The 22,400-nt window shown below is 35.5% G+C and overlaps 1 protein-coding gene across 1 annotated transcript in view; it reads left to right on the top strand.

Moving 5' to 3' along the window:
• Window positions 1–4,487: 4,487 nt before the first annotated feature.
• The window catches only part of grin2ca (glutamate receptor, ionotropic, N-methyl D-aspartate 2Ca), a gene marked incomplete at both ends in the record, with an annotated part of 44,762 nt that continues 26,849 nt past the window's right edge, over window positions 4,488–22,400 (top strand). Inside the window, 3 exons of the mRNA XM_079415402.1 lie at window positions 4,488–4,913; window positions 14,490–15,088; window positions 22,056–22,170. Of these exons, the coding sequence (XP_079271528.1) occupies window positions 4,488–4,913; window positions 14,490–15,088; window positions 22,056–22,170 (1,140 nt within the window). The remainder of the gene's footprint in view (window positions 4,914–14,489; window positions 15,089–22,055; window positions 22,171–22,400) is intronic.

Genomic DNA, 22,400 nt, shown 5'->3' with positions numbered 1-22,400 from the left:
AGGCCATGCGGGCTGTGTGTCGTGCGTCTCTTTCCTCCGAGTAAGCATGCATGTGCAATCTGCCAACTGCTGTGTTGAAATCTGTCAGTGTCACTGTATAAAATGCTCCAAGTCACTTTAGCTCATGTTTACCAGTAATGTGCTTTAATCAAATTCACCATGCTTTAATTTGGTTCATTTGTCTGTCTGACATATATCTGAATTAAATGGCCATATCGACAAAAGTAATGCGGTTGATTAGTTCACTCATGAGCCTTTTGTTCAATCTGTTACATTTTGCACTTTGCCGTGTAATGATAATTCCTCCTGTGGCAGAACTTGATTTATATCCCTCACATTTGGTGCAGAAAATGGCTTTATAGGGATAGTTTGAAAGTTCTGTCAACATTCACAGAAGAAAGAAAGTCAGGTTTGGAACGACATGAGGGTGAGAAAATTATGATGGAGTATTGATTTTTGGGTGAACTATCACTTTGAGGTTTACACATAGCAAGAGGCCAATTTCAAGGTCATAACATCTGTGATTTAATTAACAGTTTAAGTCATCCAGCTGTTCAGTTTTAGAATGACCTCTGTTACAATGTCTGATGAATAATTCCTAAATACTGGTTAGAGAAATATACACTTTCAAAAGTTTAGGGTCAGTCAGATATTTTAAGAATTAAAAATGTTATGCTTTTATTCAGCAAGGAAGCGTTAACTTAATCAAAAGTGACAATAAAGACATCTGAAATGTAGCCGATATTAATAACAGATTTCTGCACTTTCATCAAAGAATAAAAAATTTCCACAAAAATATGAAACTGTTTTCAACATTAGTAATAATAATAAATGTTTCTTAAGTGTAAATCAGTATATCGGAGTGATTTCTGAAGGATCATGTGACACTGATAATGAAAATACAGCTTTGCAGCACAGGAATAAATTGCATTTTAAAATATATTAATAGTTATTTTAAATTATAATAAAATGTCACAATGTTACAGTGTTTATCAAACAAATGCAGCCATGGTGAGCTTAAGAGATTTATTTTAAAACATTAAACAGATCTTTTGAACAGTAGTGTGTACGGTATGTATGAAACATGTCATAGGGTCGGTGCAGGAATAATGTTATCTCTGCCACACGAGACTGGCAGATGAGGTGATACCATCAAGCCGTGTAGCATGACATACTAGGGGGGATTACAGAGGATTACATGGTGTCTGGATCATGAGACACGGTAAATTTGGTCAGCATGTTAAAAGTGGCATCTCCGCAGCACTCGCCTCCAGGCGGACGGACGGCTAAAGCCATTCAAAGACCTGAATCCTTTTAAAAACTGAGTCTGACGGTCGGATAACCGGTTGTTTAAGGATCGCTGCTTTAATATGACGGGATCTGAGACTCAGAGCGTGAAGGAAGATTGGGCGAGTTATAAATGAAAGCTGAAATTAACCTTGGTTTTATGAGGTTTTTATATCCATATTTGCGGCTCAAAACAAGCTTTTTAACGTAACTTTAAGGCCAGTGTTTATAGCATCTATATTGACTTTTCATTTTAGGGATTATGTTAGACGCAGGGCCCGCGTTAGCTATAGGCAGAGCAGGAGATTGCCCAGGGCCTCGGGCTTTGATGAGGGGCCTCCATAACCGTAACATCCCCTATATCTATAGTACACCAGTCAAGACTGGCAGAAATACTAGCCTCATTTTATATTGTTGAATTGTCACTCATCTGCAGTTAAACCAATTAATGTTGCCGTTTCAAAGCGGGTGCCGACTTCTGAAAGTTTGCGTAACGAACGCATCCATCAGGTGCTGCGAAGCGAAAGGCTAAATACGCACGCAAAGAAGCACAGCTCGTAATGCAGGTGTTGTCATCATCTATTTTGGAGTGATTGCAATGTATTCTAAATATAATCTTGTTGTAGATCAGCGTCATTTCTGGAAAGATCATTCACCGCTTTATTACGAGTTTAAAGAGCGCGAGCGTCATTATCGTGCCCAGAAGCAATTTGCGCGTACAATGAATAACATCGCGTCGGGAGCTGACTAGTGGTATTATGAAACTGTGAATAAATTGAATAAAACAGCCAAATAACAACAATAACATCTTCATCAAACAAAAAAGAGATTACCTTAGATAAAGTTTGATTAATATGTACATGCTGTAGGCCTACTAGTCAAAAGTCTGGAACCGTTACTATTTTTTATGTTTTTGAAAGAAGTTTCTTATTATGCTCTTCAAGCCTGCATTTATTTGATCAAAAATACAGAAAAAACTGGAATATTCAGCAAGGATGTGTTAAATATATAAAAAGTGATAGTGAAGACTTTTTTTAAAACTACTTTTTAATAATCAAAAAATCCTGAGTATCACAGGTTATAAAATAAATATTAAGCACCGTTTCTAACATTTGATAATAAATCAGAATATTAGAATGTTTTCTGAAGGATCATGTGACACTAAATTCAGCTTTGCATCACAGAAATATATTTCAAAGTATAGTAAAATAGAAAACCATTATTTTAAATTGTAATAATATTTCACTATATTATTTTTTAATATTTTTGATCAAATAAATCCAGGCTTGATGAGCATAAGAGAAGAGGCCCTGGTCTAGATGCTCTGCAAAAATAAAGGCCAAAAAGGCACACAAGTTAGGGGTCATAAATCCCCACATTCTCCATTTGATGCGAAAAGGAGATTTATTAAATTTTTTTCTACAGTGGCCACCATCTGTTGGATGTGATTTGAGAGTGGTGGCTCTTAGGACAACAGCTGGACAACACGGGTACTCCCTGACTCAAAACGTGCATGTAACTCTAATGGCCTTTAACATTTAATACAAGAATAGTGCTAAATGGTTTGCTGTGTTAATGCTGACTGACAACAGAACGAGTCTGACGGCTGGATTATGAAGCATTATGGCAATGTTGGTACATGGATGAAACTGATCCTTTTACAACACCTCACCCTTTTCTCTGTGTGTGCACAACAGATAAATTCCATGTGTGCGAATTACACAGTGTAAAAATATCAAAATAAATGAATAACATCCATTGGAAATGTATTACTTCATGAAATGTGTTAAAAGGTAGAATGAAGAGTGGAGAATGAAGTCAGTCTCTGAGGTTTTCACATTTAAATAAATTATTTACAAAGACAAGCATTTTTGTCTTTGGAATAATGTGTTCCGAATCATTCACAATGTTTTTAATCAAATTACATTTTTATTATCGGTAACACTTTATTATAAGGTGTCATAATACAGAGTAATTACCTAATTAAGTACTTAGCAGTAGTCATTGTACTTACATGAAACAAAATGTACTTACCATGTAACTAAGTTATAGAATAGCCTGTACTTACAGTTTGTAATTATGTAGATGTAATAGGCTTACTATTACACATATGTAACAAACCGAGTCTGTTACATCGATACTAGTACACTTAAGTACAATCTTGATACACTTTATTTTAAGTAGCTTATTTCTGTGTACTTACATTTGTAATTACGTTGTATAATGTCTGCAACACATGTAACAATCTTTTGGTTACACAAGTTGCTGTGTAACAGACTCGGTTTGTTACATGTGTGTAACAGTAGCTGCTTATTACATCTACATAATTACAAACTGTAAGTACAGGCTGTTCCATAACTTAGTTACATGATAAGTACATTTTATTGCATGTAAGTACAACAACTACTACTAAGTACTTAACTAGGTAATTACTGTATTACTGTATTATGTTATGTTATGTATTACTGTATTACTATATTATGTAATTACTGTATTATGGACACCTTAAAATAAAGTGTTACCTTAATATCTAATAAAATGTTAATGTAATGTCCTTATGCAACTGCAGTAATATCTAATTTTTAATTCCTCAATATTCTGTTACAGTTTATAGAGGTAAATTTATGTACTGGTTAACTTTTTTCTGCCATCGACAGCAAAATTGCCTATGAATCAATTCTGTGTTATGAACGTTGGCAGCAAAATCATTTTAAAGTTGAATCTCTCAGTTGTAATTTTAACGAGACTTAATGCAGCAAAACATTCTGACTGAGTTCTGTTTAAATCAACACTAAACTTTGCAGTCTGATTCACATTTTTGTTTATATGGCCAATTCGTAAGACATTAATAAACATGAATGTTTGTAGAAGTAAGTACCTATGCATAACTGCGCACGTGCACAAAATATTTACATCCAGTCATATTCAAGTGTTTACATGCTTAGATTTGTCCTATTAATCAGATCAAGCTCAAACGGCTCAATTGAGGTGTTTACATGAAGATTTTAAAATCTGATTGAGCCACAATCCAATTATTTGGGTGCATGTAAGCGTAGTTAATGTTTACTACTTTAACTATTGTTTTGACTTCTTTCTGAGGCACTTTAAGCCTTATGTGGTTCTGCCAACTTTAAACTCCACCATCCCCTGTAATTGACACCCGTTTGTGTTTTCTTCCATCTAGGCAGTAGGTGACTGAGATGGGCGTTCATCTAGGCTGTCTCAGCGACACACTGTGGCTGCCGTTGCTGCTGCTGCTGTCTGTCCTCTGCGCCCCCCGCTGCCAGTGCCGCCCGTTCGGGATGGTTGAGCCCACCGTGAACGTGGCGGTGGTGTTCAGCGGCTCCGCCTACCAAATGGAGATCAAGGGGCGACTGAGCCGGGAGAACTTCTTGGACCTGCCGCTGGAGGTGAACCCCATCACTGTGCTGGTGAACAACACCAACCCGCGCACCCTACTAACACGCATCTGCGACACGCTGGCTGCTAACAGGGTGCACGGGGTGGTCTTTGAAGATAACATTGGGTCCGAGGCCGTGGCACAGATCCTAGACTTCATCTCAACGCAGACAGCCGTGCCCATAGTGGGCATCAGCGGGGGATCTGCCGCCGTCCTGCCTCACAAGGTCAGAGTCCAGCACCGTGCCAGTTTCTAAAGTTGCTTGACCTGGATAGTTAAACTCTGATTTCTGGGTGTTCATGCTGAGATAAGATTCCCTCAGAGTTCTTTCACGGTTCGCATCTAAGATTCGTAAGGGATAATATACACTCAGCAGCACAAATAAACCCTGACAGGGTCATCCAGACCCTGATGTGAAATGCAAAGTTCCTGAATAACCCTGAAGGTGGTTTATTTTTGGCTGACTGTACATTATCTGGCTAATTATGCGGTTACTTACCAAGTAAATAAATAAATGCCCATAAAATATTGATTTGAGATGAAATAATATTATTTGAGAAGAACTTCTAGAGAGTACTAGAAACGTGAAACTTTCAACGCTTTGTAGGAAACTAGGGACAATGGTCTGATATACAGTTTAATGGTTATTATTATTATTATACAAAAATATTATTCATATTAGTATTCATAATAGTATTCATTATATCCTAATAAAAGTTCTTACAAAAGGACTATTGATTTGTTTTGATGTTTCATTCTTTCACGTTACGTACATTTTGCATTCCTACAGCTCAAAACAGAAGAGCATACTAGCAACATCAATGTCATGGGTTCGATTCCCATAGAATGCATGAACTTCTCATACCTTAAGTAACATGTAAGTGGCTAAAATGTTCATAAAATGCAAACTTTCATGTAGTTCTGTTTCCGAAACTGTGCTATGTTTGTCCCATCAACATAAGTAGCATTCCTAAAGCTCAAACAGCTGAAAACGGCAAGGTTATGAGTTCAAATCCCAATAAATGCTTGCTCTTATACAGTTAACATCATGATTACAATGTAAGTTGCTAAAAAAGTTCAGAAACTTCATAAATTGCACTTTTCTGAAATTGCGGTATTTTTGTGTGTCATCAAAATGAGCAGCCTTCCTGTAGCTCAAACAGAATAGCATGGCAACGGCAAGGTCATGGGTTCAATTCACATGGAAAACATGCGCTTTTAAAATTAACACCTTAGTGTAAGTAACTAAAAACTATTTGTAAAATGCACTTTTGGGTCTGAAACGGCTGGGTAGTATTCCTCTTGGTCAAACAGAAGTGCATGGTGCTCATAACGTCAAGGTCATGGATTTGATTGTGTAAAAGTTATGTAATGGTGTGTAATGTACTGTGAACACTAGTGGTTTTTACTATGTTATTGAAACATTGTTGCACACCAGATAAAAACACTTTCATGCCAGCCAAACAAACCAATGTCTTAATGTCAAACAGATTTGGATCCACACCAAAAGCTGTAGTGTGAAATTGATTTAATTGGCCATTGTGAATTTTCCTATTCCATAAAAAGCTATTTAAGTGGAGCTTTGTTAATACAATACTCGTATGACTGAGCAGTATGTCCCTGATGGAAAGTAATGAAAAAGTCAAATTAGGCACAAGCAGCAATCTCTCAATGCTGAAATGTCTTGGGACACAGCATTGAGTCCAGTGTTCATTTCCAGAAACCCTTGTATTTCAGCACAGCACTGGGGAAATAGTGGCTAATTAGAGAATCATCATTCATCGTGTTATCATTATTTACAAGCTCCATTGATTTTCCCAGCCTGAATATAGTTTGCTATTGGGTTAGTTTTCCAAAGTTTTGTTGTGCAGTAAACATCATTAATGTTAATTTGCTTTATATTTTGTACATGGTGCTTAGATAAATAATAAATAATAATAATAATAAATACCACAATGACAGACAGATTGTTGTTTTTTTTGGCAAATTTTAGACTAGAAAGATTGGAAATGCTGATTTTTAGTCAGCTTTTGCAATTTTGACATGTTCAATAAGCATCATGGTTTGTGGGCAGACCATAATAGAAAATTGCTGTCCACATGTACTAAGTAAACTTTTGTACACACAACTTTACTGGATTGTAACCTTAAAGTATTTTCTAGCAGAAAGTCTAAAATTGGTTATTTGGGATAGAGCCTGGAAATAGATGGATCATTAGAGAACTTTTGTACATGAACAGTTTTAACGAAGGCCAGTCTTTCTCTAGATGTGCGTCACTGTGTTGTTCAGCCACTGAAGTGAAACAGAGATCAGCTGACCTTTGTTTCAGTTCCAAATGGAGCTGCGAGGGACAATAGATGATCCCTGTCTGTTTTATTGCTTCTATGCAAATCACCATGAGCAATGACATACAGCCCAATTCCAGAAATAAATATAGAAATATAATGTTTATTTAGGGCACAATATGAAACTATAAAATGGACTGCTGGCGTCTAGAGAGCTGAAACGGTTGCTTTGTGATTCTGTAGCAGTATTTCAGCATCTGACTGTATTAATATTCAAAACACTGCACTACAGCAGAATACTTCTTTTTCTAATGCTAAATACATATATAGATAGATAGAAACTAAGAAAGATACAAAGAAATTACAGAATGGTTTGTGTTTACTGTACTAAAGTAATCATTCATAGTGAAGCTGCAAATTTAACCCGGACATATTTTAAAGAGTCTTTTATTGCCATTTGAGGTGCTATTTTTGTGCACAATCATCTTAAACCTCATGCACGTAAAGAAGAGGAAATGGAGAGAGGAGTATATGGTTGTTCTCATCTTTGTTTGTTAGAGAACAGCAATATTGTGTTTAGAGAGCTTATTGAGATATGGTTTCTGAGAGGGAGAATCAAAAGTTCTGTCAATACCTTTAATAGTTGTACCACATTGTTTTGCAAGAGATTTTTCTACAATGTTGATTTTGTCGGTGATGTGTTTATTGACATTAGTCATGTAAACTGTCACAGTCATCATGACAGTGTCATATTTTCATCATCTTAAGTCATGCTATATAAAAACATGGAAAATACATTTTGAACAGACTAGGAAATTCAATGCAAATAGCATGTGCAATATGTACTTATATATTTCTGAAGAAATATTACCCTAGTACGTGTAATATGAATCCCAGTATGAGAGTTTAGAGAAACACTTAAGAAATTTGGAGTTTGGAACAGATTGGGAAAAATTTTGCATTACATCGCTTGCTCACCAATGGATCCTCTTCAGTGAATGGGTGCCGTCAGAATGAGAGTTCAGACTATTATTTCATAGCTCTTCTAAGTTTTAGGCTGTTACTGGCAAGCTGGCACAGCAGTGGACTGTTGACAGGCATCTTAGGTTCTGACTGATGAATGCCACCGTTACGCCAGATGGCCACCCTGCTGCCCACCTTTCTTGCATTTAGTAGCACGAGAGAAATTTCATCAGCTTGCCTTGATGCAGATCAGTGGCCTAAACTGCATCTGAAGTAAAAAGAATTGTGTTCTACACTCTAAAAAAAATATGGACGAACCCAGCGATTGGGTTGTTCAGACCCAGCGAAATGGTTTAAAGTGCTAAGTGTAAAAATATTGTTGTTCTTCTTGGGTTAGTGTTGTTGTTTTGGCAGTAGATAATGTTTATATGACAAGGGAAATGTGAGATTGGTTCTCCTTGGTTGTTGTTTAAGTACATCAAGTTGCATTTAGCATAATGTCATCTTTGATGTTACTTTCCTTTCAACTTTATTCTAAAAATAATATGATTTTAATCTCGTAATAGTACAACTTTAGTCATGCAATTTTAACATAATTCTCAAATTATTAATACTTTATGATTCTCAAATTTAAGAATTTTTACTCTCACAAGTTTAACTGCAAATATTACAACTTTTTGTTATTCTCAAAATTTATTTTATGTGACACTAAAATGCTATTGCAGTATTCTACACTTTTGTAGCATCTGGTCTAATTATAATATTAATCAAGGTTTCTCACACTGAAAATAGTTGTAATTTGTCATTTCATGACCATTTTCCAAAGGTTTATTTTGTGTGTCTGTACTTTTAAGACATCTGTACATACAGTAGATGATTTCTATCATGACTGGCTAGCATCTTCTTGGAAGTTACTCCTTAAGATGAATCAGAGTCAGAAATGTAGTTTGCATTCATTTCTTACAGAAGTTTGGGTCATATTTAATAGTCTGTAATGAATAAGTAGCAGGCTGTCCACTAACACAAAGTTCCAAAACAAAATAATCATATTTAAAACCATAAAACGCACTCAAAACTGCAGGACAAGGTCACAATGACTTTAAGACACATTTCCTTTAATCAGTGGCTGATTAACAGAAATGAGCTGGTGTATGTAACCATAGTAATCTAAAATACTGCTGTGATAGTGTGGCCAGCTTAGACACAGATAAATGCAAATTTAACACTTTCCCTAGGGCTTTAAAAAAAAAAAAAAAAAAAGAAATGACTCTGGTATTGATTAACTGATAGGCATCGTTCCAGGCAAGTCAGACGAGTTCTTTCACCTTCATCCATTTCCTGTTTATTAGACGTCTACTCCAGGAATAAGACATGGAAGTATATTAGTCTGGAAACCAACTTTGCTCTGAGAGTTTTGTGCAACACTTTTAAAAATAAAGGTTACAAATGAGAGTTTTCACAGCGATGCCATAGAATAACTATTTTTGGTTCCGCAAAGAGTTCTTAAAAGAACCGTTCTCTTTCTTAGTGTGAAGAACATTTAAAAAATCCAAAGAAACTTATTTCACTATAAAAAAATCAATGGAGAATCAAAGGTTTTTCATGGAACAATCAATGCCAATAAAAACGTTTCTCTCTTACTGAGGCAAACATGGTCATAAAGCTATTTCAGTCATCTGTTACCTTGAAAAACAAAGGCAAAAATCTTTAGACATTCATGGCCATGCCTTTGATCTTATACAACAACCAGAATCCAATTTAGTCAACAAAAATTCATTTATTTGGGCTGTGTTGTTCTTGCGAGCCGCATACAGAATCTAATCTTGTATGAAGTGAGTGTTCATACGTCAACCGTACGATGAGAATGAAATTCTTGTGTGTTTCCTCTCAGCAGTCAATCATGGATCAATGTGGGGCTCGTGCTGCTTTCAGACACCAGGAGATCCGGCAGACGCCATTAACTGCTTTCAGGCATAAGGAAATAGAACGGCAAATGAACACCTCCTTTGCCAATATACCTTTATGATTTCTTCATAAGTTGGATTGGTTCACTGGGTTTCACTGATATTTGCTTTGCCTAGAATCTCCTTGGAGACACCGAGCGAGAGATTTGCTTTTTTCTGGCCGTGCGCCGAGCCACAGGTCTTTGTGAGTTGAACACAGTGGACTCTCTATCTATCACACACATGGAGAGACACACAGAGAGAAGTTTCCTTTGGAGATAAAACGTACATAAGCGGCTAAGCTATTATATTTCTCGTTTGACTGGACCAGGACACCTATAGTTGAGTAATGAGCGGAGATATCAAGAGAAAACCAAAGAGAAAGGGTGAAAAATGAGCGGGTATTTGTTAAAAAACCATTAACTGCACATGTGCACTTCTTGCCTTGTGGATTTTTAGAAATTAAATTACTATAATTTGTCTGGTAGTGGATAGTCCAGCACTGAGATTATATATATATACGTATATGTGACCCTGGACCACAAAACCAGTCATAAGTAGCACCAATGCTATCTCACGACCAATTTGTATGCATTTTATTTTGGCTAACTCGTACGAATTCGTATGAACTCATTAGTATGATTTTGTACGATTTGTCTAAACCCCAGTGATGGGTAGGTTTAGGGGCGGGGTTAGGTTCATACGAATTGTGCAACTCGTAAAATATGTATCATTTAGCAAAAATCGTATGAATTTGTACGAGTGAGGTCGTACGAATTCATATGAATTAGCCACCTGGTAAAATATGTACGAATTGCCATGAGATCGGGCTGGTATCACGGGTATATTTGTAGACAACAATACATGGGTCAAAATTATCGATTTTTCTTTTATGCCAAAAATCATTAGGATATTAAGTAAAGATCATGTTACATGAAGATACATTTTCTTACCGTAATGTTCAAAACATTAGAAATTTCCATTTGTAAATTTTCCTGATTGACATCAAAAGAATGAGAGAAGGAATGAGTTTCTGAAGGAATATGAGTGTTGTGGCATGCAAAAGATGCTCTGCATGGCTCTAGGAAGTTGTGGGTGCTTGCCAGGGCATTACTTGCTAACATGGCTGTAGCTCATTATTATGTGTTTTATGTGGCTGTTCAATGTCTCTTTAGTATTCCGGTCTGTAGGCTTAGGCACCTCCTTCAGTCTATTTTTTGCCCCTTTTATAATCCAAAAGATGGAAATTGTAAGTCCAAAGTCTTAGAAACACAACAGCACACCTCCATAGCATGTAGAATTAGTATTCATACTGTAGAGACAAACACTGGCATGTGTACAGGTAATGTGGATAACATAACATTTAAGGTTTGTTGTTGGGTAATGACATGCACAAACTATGTTAACACATGAATACGGTGCAGGATCTTGGAGAATTGATCAGTGTTTCTCTGCAGTGTCTGGAATTTTGAAGGTGGTAATCCTTGCCAAAGCTTTGCGTTTAGATACAGCTCGTGATGCCAGCAAGTATTTTCAAAAAAATGCATGCTCACCCTCATAGCCAATTACGCTGCATATGGGTGAGAGCAGAGAGACAGAAAGATTACGATTAAGATGACAAGCTTGACATAATCTCCACTGGCAATGCATTATTATCAGTCTGTTCTCCATTCAGAGGCGTTTCACATAAGAGCGATTTGGAGTGTTTGGCACATTATGTTATTTTCTCCTTTGGTAAATAGTCTTTTGGTGAAGAGTAAATTAGCATTTATCTTTTTTAATATAAAATGTGCTGGATGCAGACTCACTTCTTGTGTAGATCAGCTGTAAAAATATAGTAAAAACATCAGCATTATGAAATATTATTACAATTTAAAACAACACTTTTCTGTTTGAAAATATCTTAAAATATAATTTATTCCTGTGAAGCAAAGCTGAATTTTCAGCATCATTACTCCAGCCTTTAGTTTCAACATGGTCCTTCAGAAATCATTCTAATATGTTGATTTGATGCTCAAGAAAAAAATCATCATCTATATCTACGTTTAAAAAGTGCTATACATCGAAATTTGTATGGAATTACTTTTATCTTTTATGCATCTAACTTTGGATTCTGTGCGCTGTCGACTTACTATAAAGTTTGTTTTGCAAATACAATAGCAATACACACTGTAAATAATATTTAAAACAAAGATTATTTTAATACATTTTGCAAGAAAATTCTATTTCAGTCTTCAATTGGTACATTTACTGGCAATTTTTGAGTTTACTAGCAATTTTTGAGCCATAGTTGAAACAACACTTGACCAAATGTCATGGTATTATAACTACAATAATCAGGCAACTTAATGCAAACAAGATACAAATAATTTGTTTTGGAAGTTTCATATTAAATACAATTTGAATAAAAATCTGTCAGAATCAATCATAATAAAAAAATTACTGACAGCTTTGGATGTGTGGCACACTGTAGTCATTCTGTCAGGTTTCTTCTTATCTTTGAAATGAGACACTGCTGATTAGAAACGTAATTAAGGTGATGTAAAAGTCTTCAGAACAGTATTCAAGGTGAACACTCAAAAAATTGAAGGACGCAGTGGTTTAACACAGATTCTTATATGATCAATTTATTTTGTAATGGGACCAGCTTATAAATACCTAACCCATTATATTGCTCTAAACGTTCTTGGTGTCACACCTTACTTTTCAATGACACAAGCATTCAAGCGTTGTGATATTTAGAGCAGTTAAAGGGGTCAGCGAACAGGTGGAATAAGCGGGAACGTCTCCCGTTCCCAGCCTAATGAACAGGCTTACCCTACTTTCCCAATGCTTTTGTCTGAAGGACATCACCGGAAGTGGTTCAATATGAAATCCTCCTCTGGTTGCAGTTGGCCTTCATCTACTAGATAAAAACTTGGTCAAGTTTAGATTCAGTCCCGTATACTCTTTCTAAAATGATAAATGTTGCTTATACACTAAATACACCTAAGATCTGCTGTTTATCTGAGATGTTTGTTGTAGTCCTTTCCTTGTGGATAAACCAAATGTCATGTCCAGGCAGTCAGATCTTTGACTATAGACGTTTCTTAGACTATAGAGGTAAATGTGGTTATTGTGCTGCAATATTTAGTTGCCTTTATGTTCTTCAAATGCTTGTAATTTACCTTATAATTCTCTCAGGGTCCATGAGAACTGTACATTTGGATGAAATCAAGCTTGGGGGAATTTTATAGCTTGAATTATGTTTTAAAATGATAAAACTGTTATGCTTGGATGATTAAATATGCAACCAGAAAGTCAAAACACCTGGATAATAGTAAAGAATGTGATTGTGGGCTATAAGTAAAGACTTTTTAATTGCTATATAAAGATTTTATTGTAACCTCATTTGCAGGGTGTGCTTTATTGTGCCACATTAAGAACATTTATTAAATAAATAGTTATGGCTCTATAATTTAATCGGATGACCTATATTCAGAGTTATTTTGAACAGGCGATATACAGAACACCAGAAGTTTTATAAGTGTTATTTATTTAGATGATGATGACAAAGATGATTAATATCATATTAACATAATATTTTAGTAAATATAATATTAATATGTAGTAGTTAGCATGCTAGAGTAATATTTCATAGTTATTATATTTAAAAATTAAGTTATTGAGTTAGTAATAATAGCATTAAAAACTATAAAACAACTGCTACAATAATAATAATAATAATAATAAGAATTGCAAAATGTTTAATGTTTTGTATATTGTAATAATCTGTCATTTATATTTATTTATAATTTAAAATAATTATAAGTTATGTTGTTATTTATTTGGATGATGATGATGATGTGATTGTTAAAAAATACTGTAAAATGATATTCATATTGAATTTTTATGCTATAGTAATATTTAATAGTTATTATATTTAAATATATGATGTATGTTTACAATAATACTATTAATAACAACAACAATAACAAACTATATTATTTTGAACAGCCTGTAATATGACTGAATATCATTTGGATTCTATATTAATGCATCAAGTTACTGTATGTTTTTTATTTTAGTTGATGAGGATGATTATTTATAATATTATATTATTTGTATTCAATATAATATTAATATTTAGTAGTTAATATGCTGTAGTAATATAAATAACTATACTTAATATAAATATATAACATTAATAATAAAATAAATATTGCCCATTATCGTAGTATAAAATATTATGTTAATACTTAATGTTCATAATGTTCATATATATTTAATATAATTATAATTATATATATATATATATTTATTTATTATAAAGTAATGATTATAATAATTAAACATAATAGTTTAACATTTTAATTCAACCTAATTGTATTATATTGTTTTTTTTGTGTGTGAATATGCTTGCAGAATACAAACACACACACACACACACACACACACACATAGATACATACATTCACACAGTATAGCTTTTGCAAGCATATACACAAAAAAGGGATAGGCTATATTATAATACAATACACACACTTAATGTTTTTGGCTTTAACCGCTAAAAATATGGAAAACAATGTGGAGAAATGATGTCAAGCTCTCACTTTGCTGTCTGTCTCGCAGGGTGACGGCTCTACCTTCCTTCAGCTGGGCTCTTCCATCGAGCAGCAGATCAATGGGATGTTCAAGATGATGGAGGAGTACAACTGGAACAGTTTTGTGGTGGTGACCAGCATGTACCCGGGCTACGACACCTATGTGGACTACATCCGCTCCTTTATCGATACGTCTTACTTCCTCTGGGAGTTGCAGGACATCTTGACGTTTGACATGTTGGCCGACGGCATGAACGACCTCCGTGCCCGCCGGTTACTTCAGCAGATCGACGCGCAGGTGCTGCTGGTGTACTGCTCGCATGACGAGGCCCAGTACCTCTTCTCCATGGCCAGGGAAGTGGGTTTGGTGGGTCCGGGGTATATCTGGTTTATCCCCAGCCTTGCGGTGGGAAACCCCAATATGCCTCCTCCAGACAGCTTCCCCATTGGATTGATCAGCCTTATCACCGATCGCTGGAAGATGAGCTTGAGAAACAGGGTCAGGGATGGTGTAGCCATCGTGGTGAAAGCAGTGGAGAGCTTCCGCAAGCAGAGAGGGTTTATTCCTGACGGACACATGGACTGTCAGAGTCCAGAACGGCCATCCACCAATGACACTCTCTACAGGTGGGTGCTCACAGCTATTCTTTTGGAGCCACTAGTGGTGGAGATATTACCCATATAGTGAGTTCACCCAAAAATTTTAATTCTGTCATCATGAACTCAATCTCATGCTGTTCCAAACCTGCATGACTTTCTTTCTTCTGTAAAATGTGAAAGAAGATATTCTGAAGAATCTTGGTAACCAGGTTTCAGTTGCAGTGTATTTTTATGCCCATAAATTGTTTGGTTACCAACAATATTTAAAGGGGTCATTTGATGCGATTTCAAGTTTTCCTTTCTCTTTGGAGTGTTACAAGCTGATTATGCATAGATAAGATCCTTGAAGTTGCCAAGACTAAAGTCTCAAAACCAAAGAGATATTCTTTATCAAACTTAAGACTCTGCCACGCCCTCCTAAAACGACTCATTCAAACACACCCCCACATGTCTACATCACGATGTGGAAATATTTGCGTAAGGCGTGGTTTCAGTAACTGCAGTAGTGTTGATGCAGCCATGTCAGGGAGAAGCAGTGTGTTTCTAGGCGAAAGCAAAAGCACTTTATTTGGCCTTTCGAAAGTAGATGCAACAGAACAGCAACGCATTTTATGGACGACCGTTTCGTGAACCTAGGAGAGGAGGTAATTCTGACTTTGCTATGACAATCTGGCGCTTCTGAATCAGCGACTAAGTATGTTTTGTTATTAGTTTTGTTATTAGTATTTGCTATTGACTGTTCAAATGTGGAGTTTTGCGTGTTGTGTGTGAGAGAGAGAGAGGGAGACACGGTCACAGCGGAGCGTACAGCCCGTCAGAAATCGTCTTAATCGTGGCTTGTTTGCAAACACATACGAGCATCATCACTGTGTCTGTTACGCGACTCTGTTCCCCTTTCGGGTTTGAGCTAATGGTATAACTAAGGAGAATATTAACTGTCTTTACATTTATTTTGAAAGCTAAAGCTCGCGACTATGGAAAGGGGCGTTACATTTCGGACGAGTGCTGTGGTGTTCGGCCAATCACAATGCACTGGGTCAGTTGGCCAATCAGAGCAGACTGCACTTGTCGGACGGAGGGACTTTGTAGAAAACGAAGCGTTTGAGAGAGGCGTATATGTTGAATATGTCAACATATTCTGTTACACCAAATACTCAAAATAATGATCTTTAAAAAAGCATCATATGACCCCTATCTCTTTAATAAGAATATCTTACCTAAGAATGTCTTCTTTCATGTGCTGCAGAAGAAATAAATGCATGCGGGTTTGGAACAACATGATGGAGACTAAATTCTGACAATATGTTAATTTTTGTGTGTGTGTGTGTGTGGAGGGGGGGGGTGAACAATCCCGTTAACCCTAATGCTTATACACCAATAATGGTAATTATTTTCCAGTTAAGGCTGAAAACTTATGGATGGCTGATATAAAATTCCATATTATTTTGTCTGAATAAAATAATAATCATATCTAATAAAATTATTCATGTATGAACAATGAATAAATCAATAGTTAATAATAATTATATGATAATAATATTATAATAACATTGTATTTTAGTTTAACTATTTTCTGCTATTCAGTTATATATATAATATTATATATTATTGTATTATTAATAATATTATATATATATATATATATATATATACACACACACATATACTTAATAATATTTTAATCATTAAACAAAAACTACAATTAATTGTTTTGTCTGAATAATAATAATAATAATATATAATAAAATGATTAAATTATAAATAGTGATTAATTTAATAATTAATTCATTATAAATCATATTATTATGTAATAATAATATTAATTTAATAACATTGTATTTTGGGATAATTATTCCGACACACACACACACACACACACATATATATGAATTTAAGAATCATTATAATATACAGAATGGATATGAAGAATTTATAATTTTAAAAAGTCATACTGGCTAAAATTTGCATTTAACAATGTTATTAAATTGTAAGTGTTTTTAAAGATTAGCTTTTATGTGAGCTTTGGAAGATGGCTGAGGTAATCTAAATGTAAAAAGGATACATTAACATATATATTATATTTAACATATAACAATATAACAAATAATGGATGACAATAAATTAAAAATATTTAATATTGCCAGATAATTAATATGGTAAAGGTATATTGTGCATCCATATTAAAAACAACTGTTGGAGCTTTTTCCTTACATTCATTGGTATTTTTGGCATAACACAGTCCTTTTCTGTAGTGCAAGGGGTTGTGGCCAATTTACTAAAAGTCTATCAGAAATAGGTTGCACAAATTAAGTAATAATACTGAAAGTCCATCAGAAATTAAATTAAATTTCAATGGACTTTTGATTTGGGATGCACTAATCCTAATACCGCTTACTATATAGTTGGGACACTTAGTAAATTTGGACACAGCCATGGTATGAGGGAGATTTTGGACAACAGATGGAGGATATTAGGGAAATCCACATGTACGAATGTGCTATGTTAATAAATCTATGATAAGGTTACAAAAAACTCCCAAGAACCTTTGGATTTACCTGACCCAACAGGATCACCTAAGCAAAATTAAGGTGAAGGGATATAAAGTGACAGGAAAGTTTGAACTTCTGCCAGCAGTTTTCTGCAGCAGGGCCAAAAACCAGGGTGCTCACTTTGCAGCACATTGCCCAGTCTGTGCCATCCAGATTTAGAAACAGGGATCAGAGCGAAGATATAACGTGTGATGTGCCCTTTCTTGCCAGGGCTGCCCAAAAGAGCAATCTGGTGCCATCTGTGCCAGGGAACACAACAAATCCTATTTCGTCAGAAAATGTTTTAATCATCCAAAGGGGGCCAGAGTTTGAGCGGAGAGGCAGAGAGTTTGGTGCAGCCCAAGGTCACTGGGTTATAAATCATGTGGGAGATCTGTAAATGTGTGTGTGCAGTGCGGTAAAATACCACAAGTGGTTTTTATATCATTATCAAAGTAAGAGTTTACACTTTCTCATGTCATTCTCAACTTGTATACTGTCATTTTTGTTTTTGCAACACATGAAAATAATTTTCGTAGAATCTTTACACAACTTTTTCCATGAACATTCATATACTGCAAAAATCCTATTTGTTCTAAATATTTTTGTTTTATTTTCCAGTTAAAATTTTTAATTTAAACAATACACGTGCGTTACTTGAAAATTAATTAGGAAGTCATGACAAAAATGACAAAAAAACACCATAAATGTAGTAATTTAGGTTCCAAAACGAAGTCATTTATAGCTTCACATTTGCCCTTTGTGGAGAAAGCAATCCCATAATGCCATTATTACATGGTCAGTGGGAAAATAAATGCTAAATTGTGGATGAGGTGAGAGAACGTTTGATTATAAACAAACATATGTGTAATTCAATACTGAGAATTCTAAATAGTCCAGTCCCTGCTGAAAAAACATCAGCCTAAGCTGGTTTGCTGGTGTTAGCTGGTCTCCCACTCTTACTCTCCGACAAGCCATGCCGCTCTCACACTACACTCATGTTCTCACGCAGTGAAAAATACATTGCAGAGCAAAGAGGAAACTGGCAACACACCGACAGACAAGACAGAGCAGGCTACTTCTGGTATGAAACAAGGTCTCAGCTTTAAAATTTCGTCAAACAATAAATACCGTTTTGTGGCTCTAATGTGCCGTGACAGAACGTATTTTATTTCAACCGCAGAAGATGTCAGTACACACCATTTCAATTGACCCTTCACAGGGAGCTTGATTGACAGGTGATCTGACCAATCATAACGCAGAATCCACCATTTTGTCCAACAAACAAATCAGACAGGAGAGTGGACTAACTTTGGTGGAGTTAAACTTGAAAAATTTTATGTATTGACGTCTTTCCACGGTTGAAATAAAATATCTTCAGATGTTCGTTATGATGTTCATTCATGTTTATTTCATGCTTTAAGTAAATATGAAAAGAAGATCAGTTCGTGCTGCTTGAACTGAGGCAATACAGCGATCTGTCACGACACATTAAAGAGCCACAAAATGGTATTTATTGTTTGAATTTCTTAAAAAATGACAAAATTTGTAAGCTCTGTGTTTGTTTCATACAAGAAGTAACCTGCTCTGTCTCGTCTGTCAGCGTGTTGTCAGTTCTCCACTGCGTGAGAATATGGTGTGTAGTGTGAGAGTGGCATGGCTTGTTGGATATAGCAACAGTAACTAAGGAGAGTGATTTTTGTGAAGGGTCAATTGTGACTCAATTCTCCCTCAAAAAGCTATTTAAGTTGCTGCCCATGTAGAGCGCTCTAAATCATTTACATGACATACAGCCAAACTTTACCCTCCTGAACAAATAGTTAAAACCAGTCTAAACTGGTTGGCTGTTTTAACTGGTCTTCCAGCCTGGTCATTGATGGTATAGCAGGCTGGATTTAGAGGGGGGTTGGTTCTGCAGAGTATAAAATCTATTGTGAGTCGATTCTCCCTCATAGCACTACTACAGTATTTTGAGACATTTGAGGCTACATGACGGTTAGCATAATTTCTTGGAAAGCTGCTGCCTTTGTAGACAGCGAGGCAGCTCACTAGGTTTTGGAACAGAGCTGAACACATTAACATTCCCCTACTAGCATGACTTTTTGACAATATAATCTTGCTTTTGAGGGGTTTTAGTTTTTCGTTACTCATTCAGTTTTGAGGCATAAAGATAAAATGCCACTGAAATGATCTCGATCCAGAAGAGTCACCCTCGTTATTGATGAGCCGTTTTTAATTAAGTCTGATTTTAATGCTCTTGCGATTAAGTCATTTTACCTGTTAATGAGATTACAGCAGATTATCAGATTATGCTGGTTTTTCACACAGATGACACTCAAGTGTGCCCATAATACTCAGCGTGTGTGTGAGGTGCACAGATTAGATGAGGCTGTCCAATATCCCAACCACAGCAAGACCGAATTATGCTGCATGATGAATCATGTGGCTGCAATTATCTGATTTATTAATGCTTTGAGCATAAGAGAAAATGTTTTCAATAAAATGAGGCATGATGCAATCTTCAGTATCAAAAGTGTATCAGACTTTCACAGCGCTAATTGAGTTTGTTCTGATGATGTATTCCACTTGATCTGAGGCGCTGGTAAACTTGAGCTGAACAATTCCAATAATAATGTGTAAAAATTGTAGTTTTTTGGTTTGCATTAAGAGGAGAAATTGCACTTTTGATGTCTCTAATGGGGAGAATTCAGAAGATGTTCCATGCACAGTTTATGACCAAATATAAAAGACAAAAGGTTCATAGCTAAAATCGTCTATCCAAACTCCACTGAGACAGAGAAAGCATAATACAAACCACAAAATTTGTCTGAGGAACGAACAAGAAATGAGCTGGAGAATTATACAGGTCACAATCTCTAGAAATGGATTTTAGCCATTTGCCTAGGTGTTTGCTTACTAGCCCAAATTAAGAGTCCACCCCTAGATTTAGAAAAATCAACAAGTTAGTTAAGGATTTTTCAAACCCCCAACCTAAACATAACAGTTTGGCACATAACCTGTTCTGCAGTGATTGTAGTGATAGTGCTAGTGAGAGGCACTTTAATTTTGATGGTGGGTTATGTGATGGTTTCAGATGACACAGGTTCTGCTCCACGCTGAGGTCTGTCTCTGCGTTTGGAAGCAGCTTGATGTGGATGGTTCCAGTGGAGGGTCCTCTGGGAGGCTGAAGTGGAAGTGTTGACATGGTTTTGGTATTTTCCGTAGCTGTGGGAATTTTTTTCAGCAGAATAGGTTTGCACAATTTTTCATTGTTTTTTAAAGCCCAACAATAATTACCAGGATGCTGTGAAACCCAGAGAGACCAAAAAAATGTAAATAAAATAAATAAATCTGTGAAAAACTCTATATGATAGTAGGAACACTGTGAGACAGATACACCACAAAACAGAGTCTGAATAGACTGAGCTATGTAACTATTCTAAGTGGTTTATGCAACCGGCCCCTAGTTGGTTTAAGTGCATTACTGTGTGGTTGCTAGGATGTTTTTATTTTTTTATTAATTTTTTTATTTTCTTGCTATGTTGGGTTTTGGACATTTTGTGCACTCTTTTTAGTGTGTTATTATGTCTGAGATGCACAAATATCCTGCTCCAGCTTTGTTTGAAACTATTTTTATTGGTGAAACAAAAAAAAACTAAACAAAAAAAAGACAATATTGTGTCAAAAATGTAACTCACTCAATATTAACTTACTATTACTATTAAAATGTTTTTTGAACTGTTGTATAAAGTTAATATCACATTCGTGATCACGCGCACGTGCTAAAACGGCACTCTTGCTTGCTATTACTTAACTATATCATATCTTATAAATATAAAAAACAAAACCCATACAGGGATATTTTTTGCTTTCGTAACTTGAATTATAGGGGCATTTTAACTGCATCCAAATTGGCTTAATCATGCAGTGAATGCTTTTGGACTCTCAAGACGTGCTTTTTTTTTCTTCTTTTTTTTACTAAGTAAGTGACATAATTGTTCTTTTCAGCTTGCATTTAGTTAAAACAATTACGATATTATCGCAGATGATAAATATGAACACTCATATCGCTAGGGTGTTCTGTGTGGTTTTAACTGTGCTGCTATTCATTTTCTAGGATGTTTGTTCTGTGTTGTTTCTAGTATGTTATTCTGCAGTTGTTAGGGTGTTTAGGTGGTTACTAGTGTGCTGCTTAATGTCCACCAACAATAAGTACAGTATGAAAGTAAAACCTGACATATAATGCTTTCATTCTTTTTATACTCATATCCTTGAGTCATAATTGATATGACGTGATGTTAATTAAATATGGAGATAAGTACAGTATGAAAGTAAAACCTGACATATAATGCTTTCATTCTTTTTATACTCATATCCTTGAGTCATAATTGATATGACGTGATGTTAATTAAATATGGAGATTGCCAAACATTGTTGAGAAAACATCTGTCTGACTGTTTTCACAGGCATATGCTGAATGTGTCCTGGGAGAACACTGACTTTTCCTTCAACAGTGATGGATATCTGGTCAACCCTTCCATGATCATAATCACTCTGGACCGCGGGAGACAGTGGGATAAGGTATGAATGTTTTAACCTGTAAAGCTATAAAACATTTCATTTTCTTCTGCCATGTTCGATTCAAAAGGTTGCATCTCCAATGGCGTCATCAATTTTAATGCACATCTGCAGGTTTCATTGCCTTCAGGCTAGTTGTGAGTCAAAATGCCATAGATAAATAGCACATACACCTTAGAGTTATTAGTTTGAAACACATGAACTTTTACTTTTTACATTCAGAGAATGGAAAT

The sequence above is a fragment of the Barbus barbus genome (assembly GCF_936440315.1).
Source record: "Barbus barbus genome assembly, chromosome: 4".
NCBI lineage: Eukaryota > Metazoa > Chordata > Actinopteri > Cypriniformes > Cyprinidae > Barbus > Barbus barbus.
The sequence above is the reverse complement of the archived record's forward strand: the minus strand, read 5'-3'. Positions and strand labels throughout refer to the sequence as shown.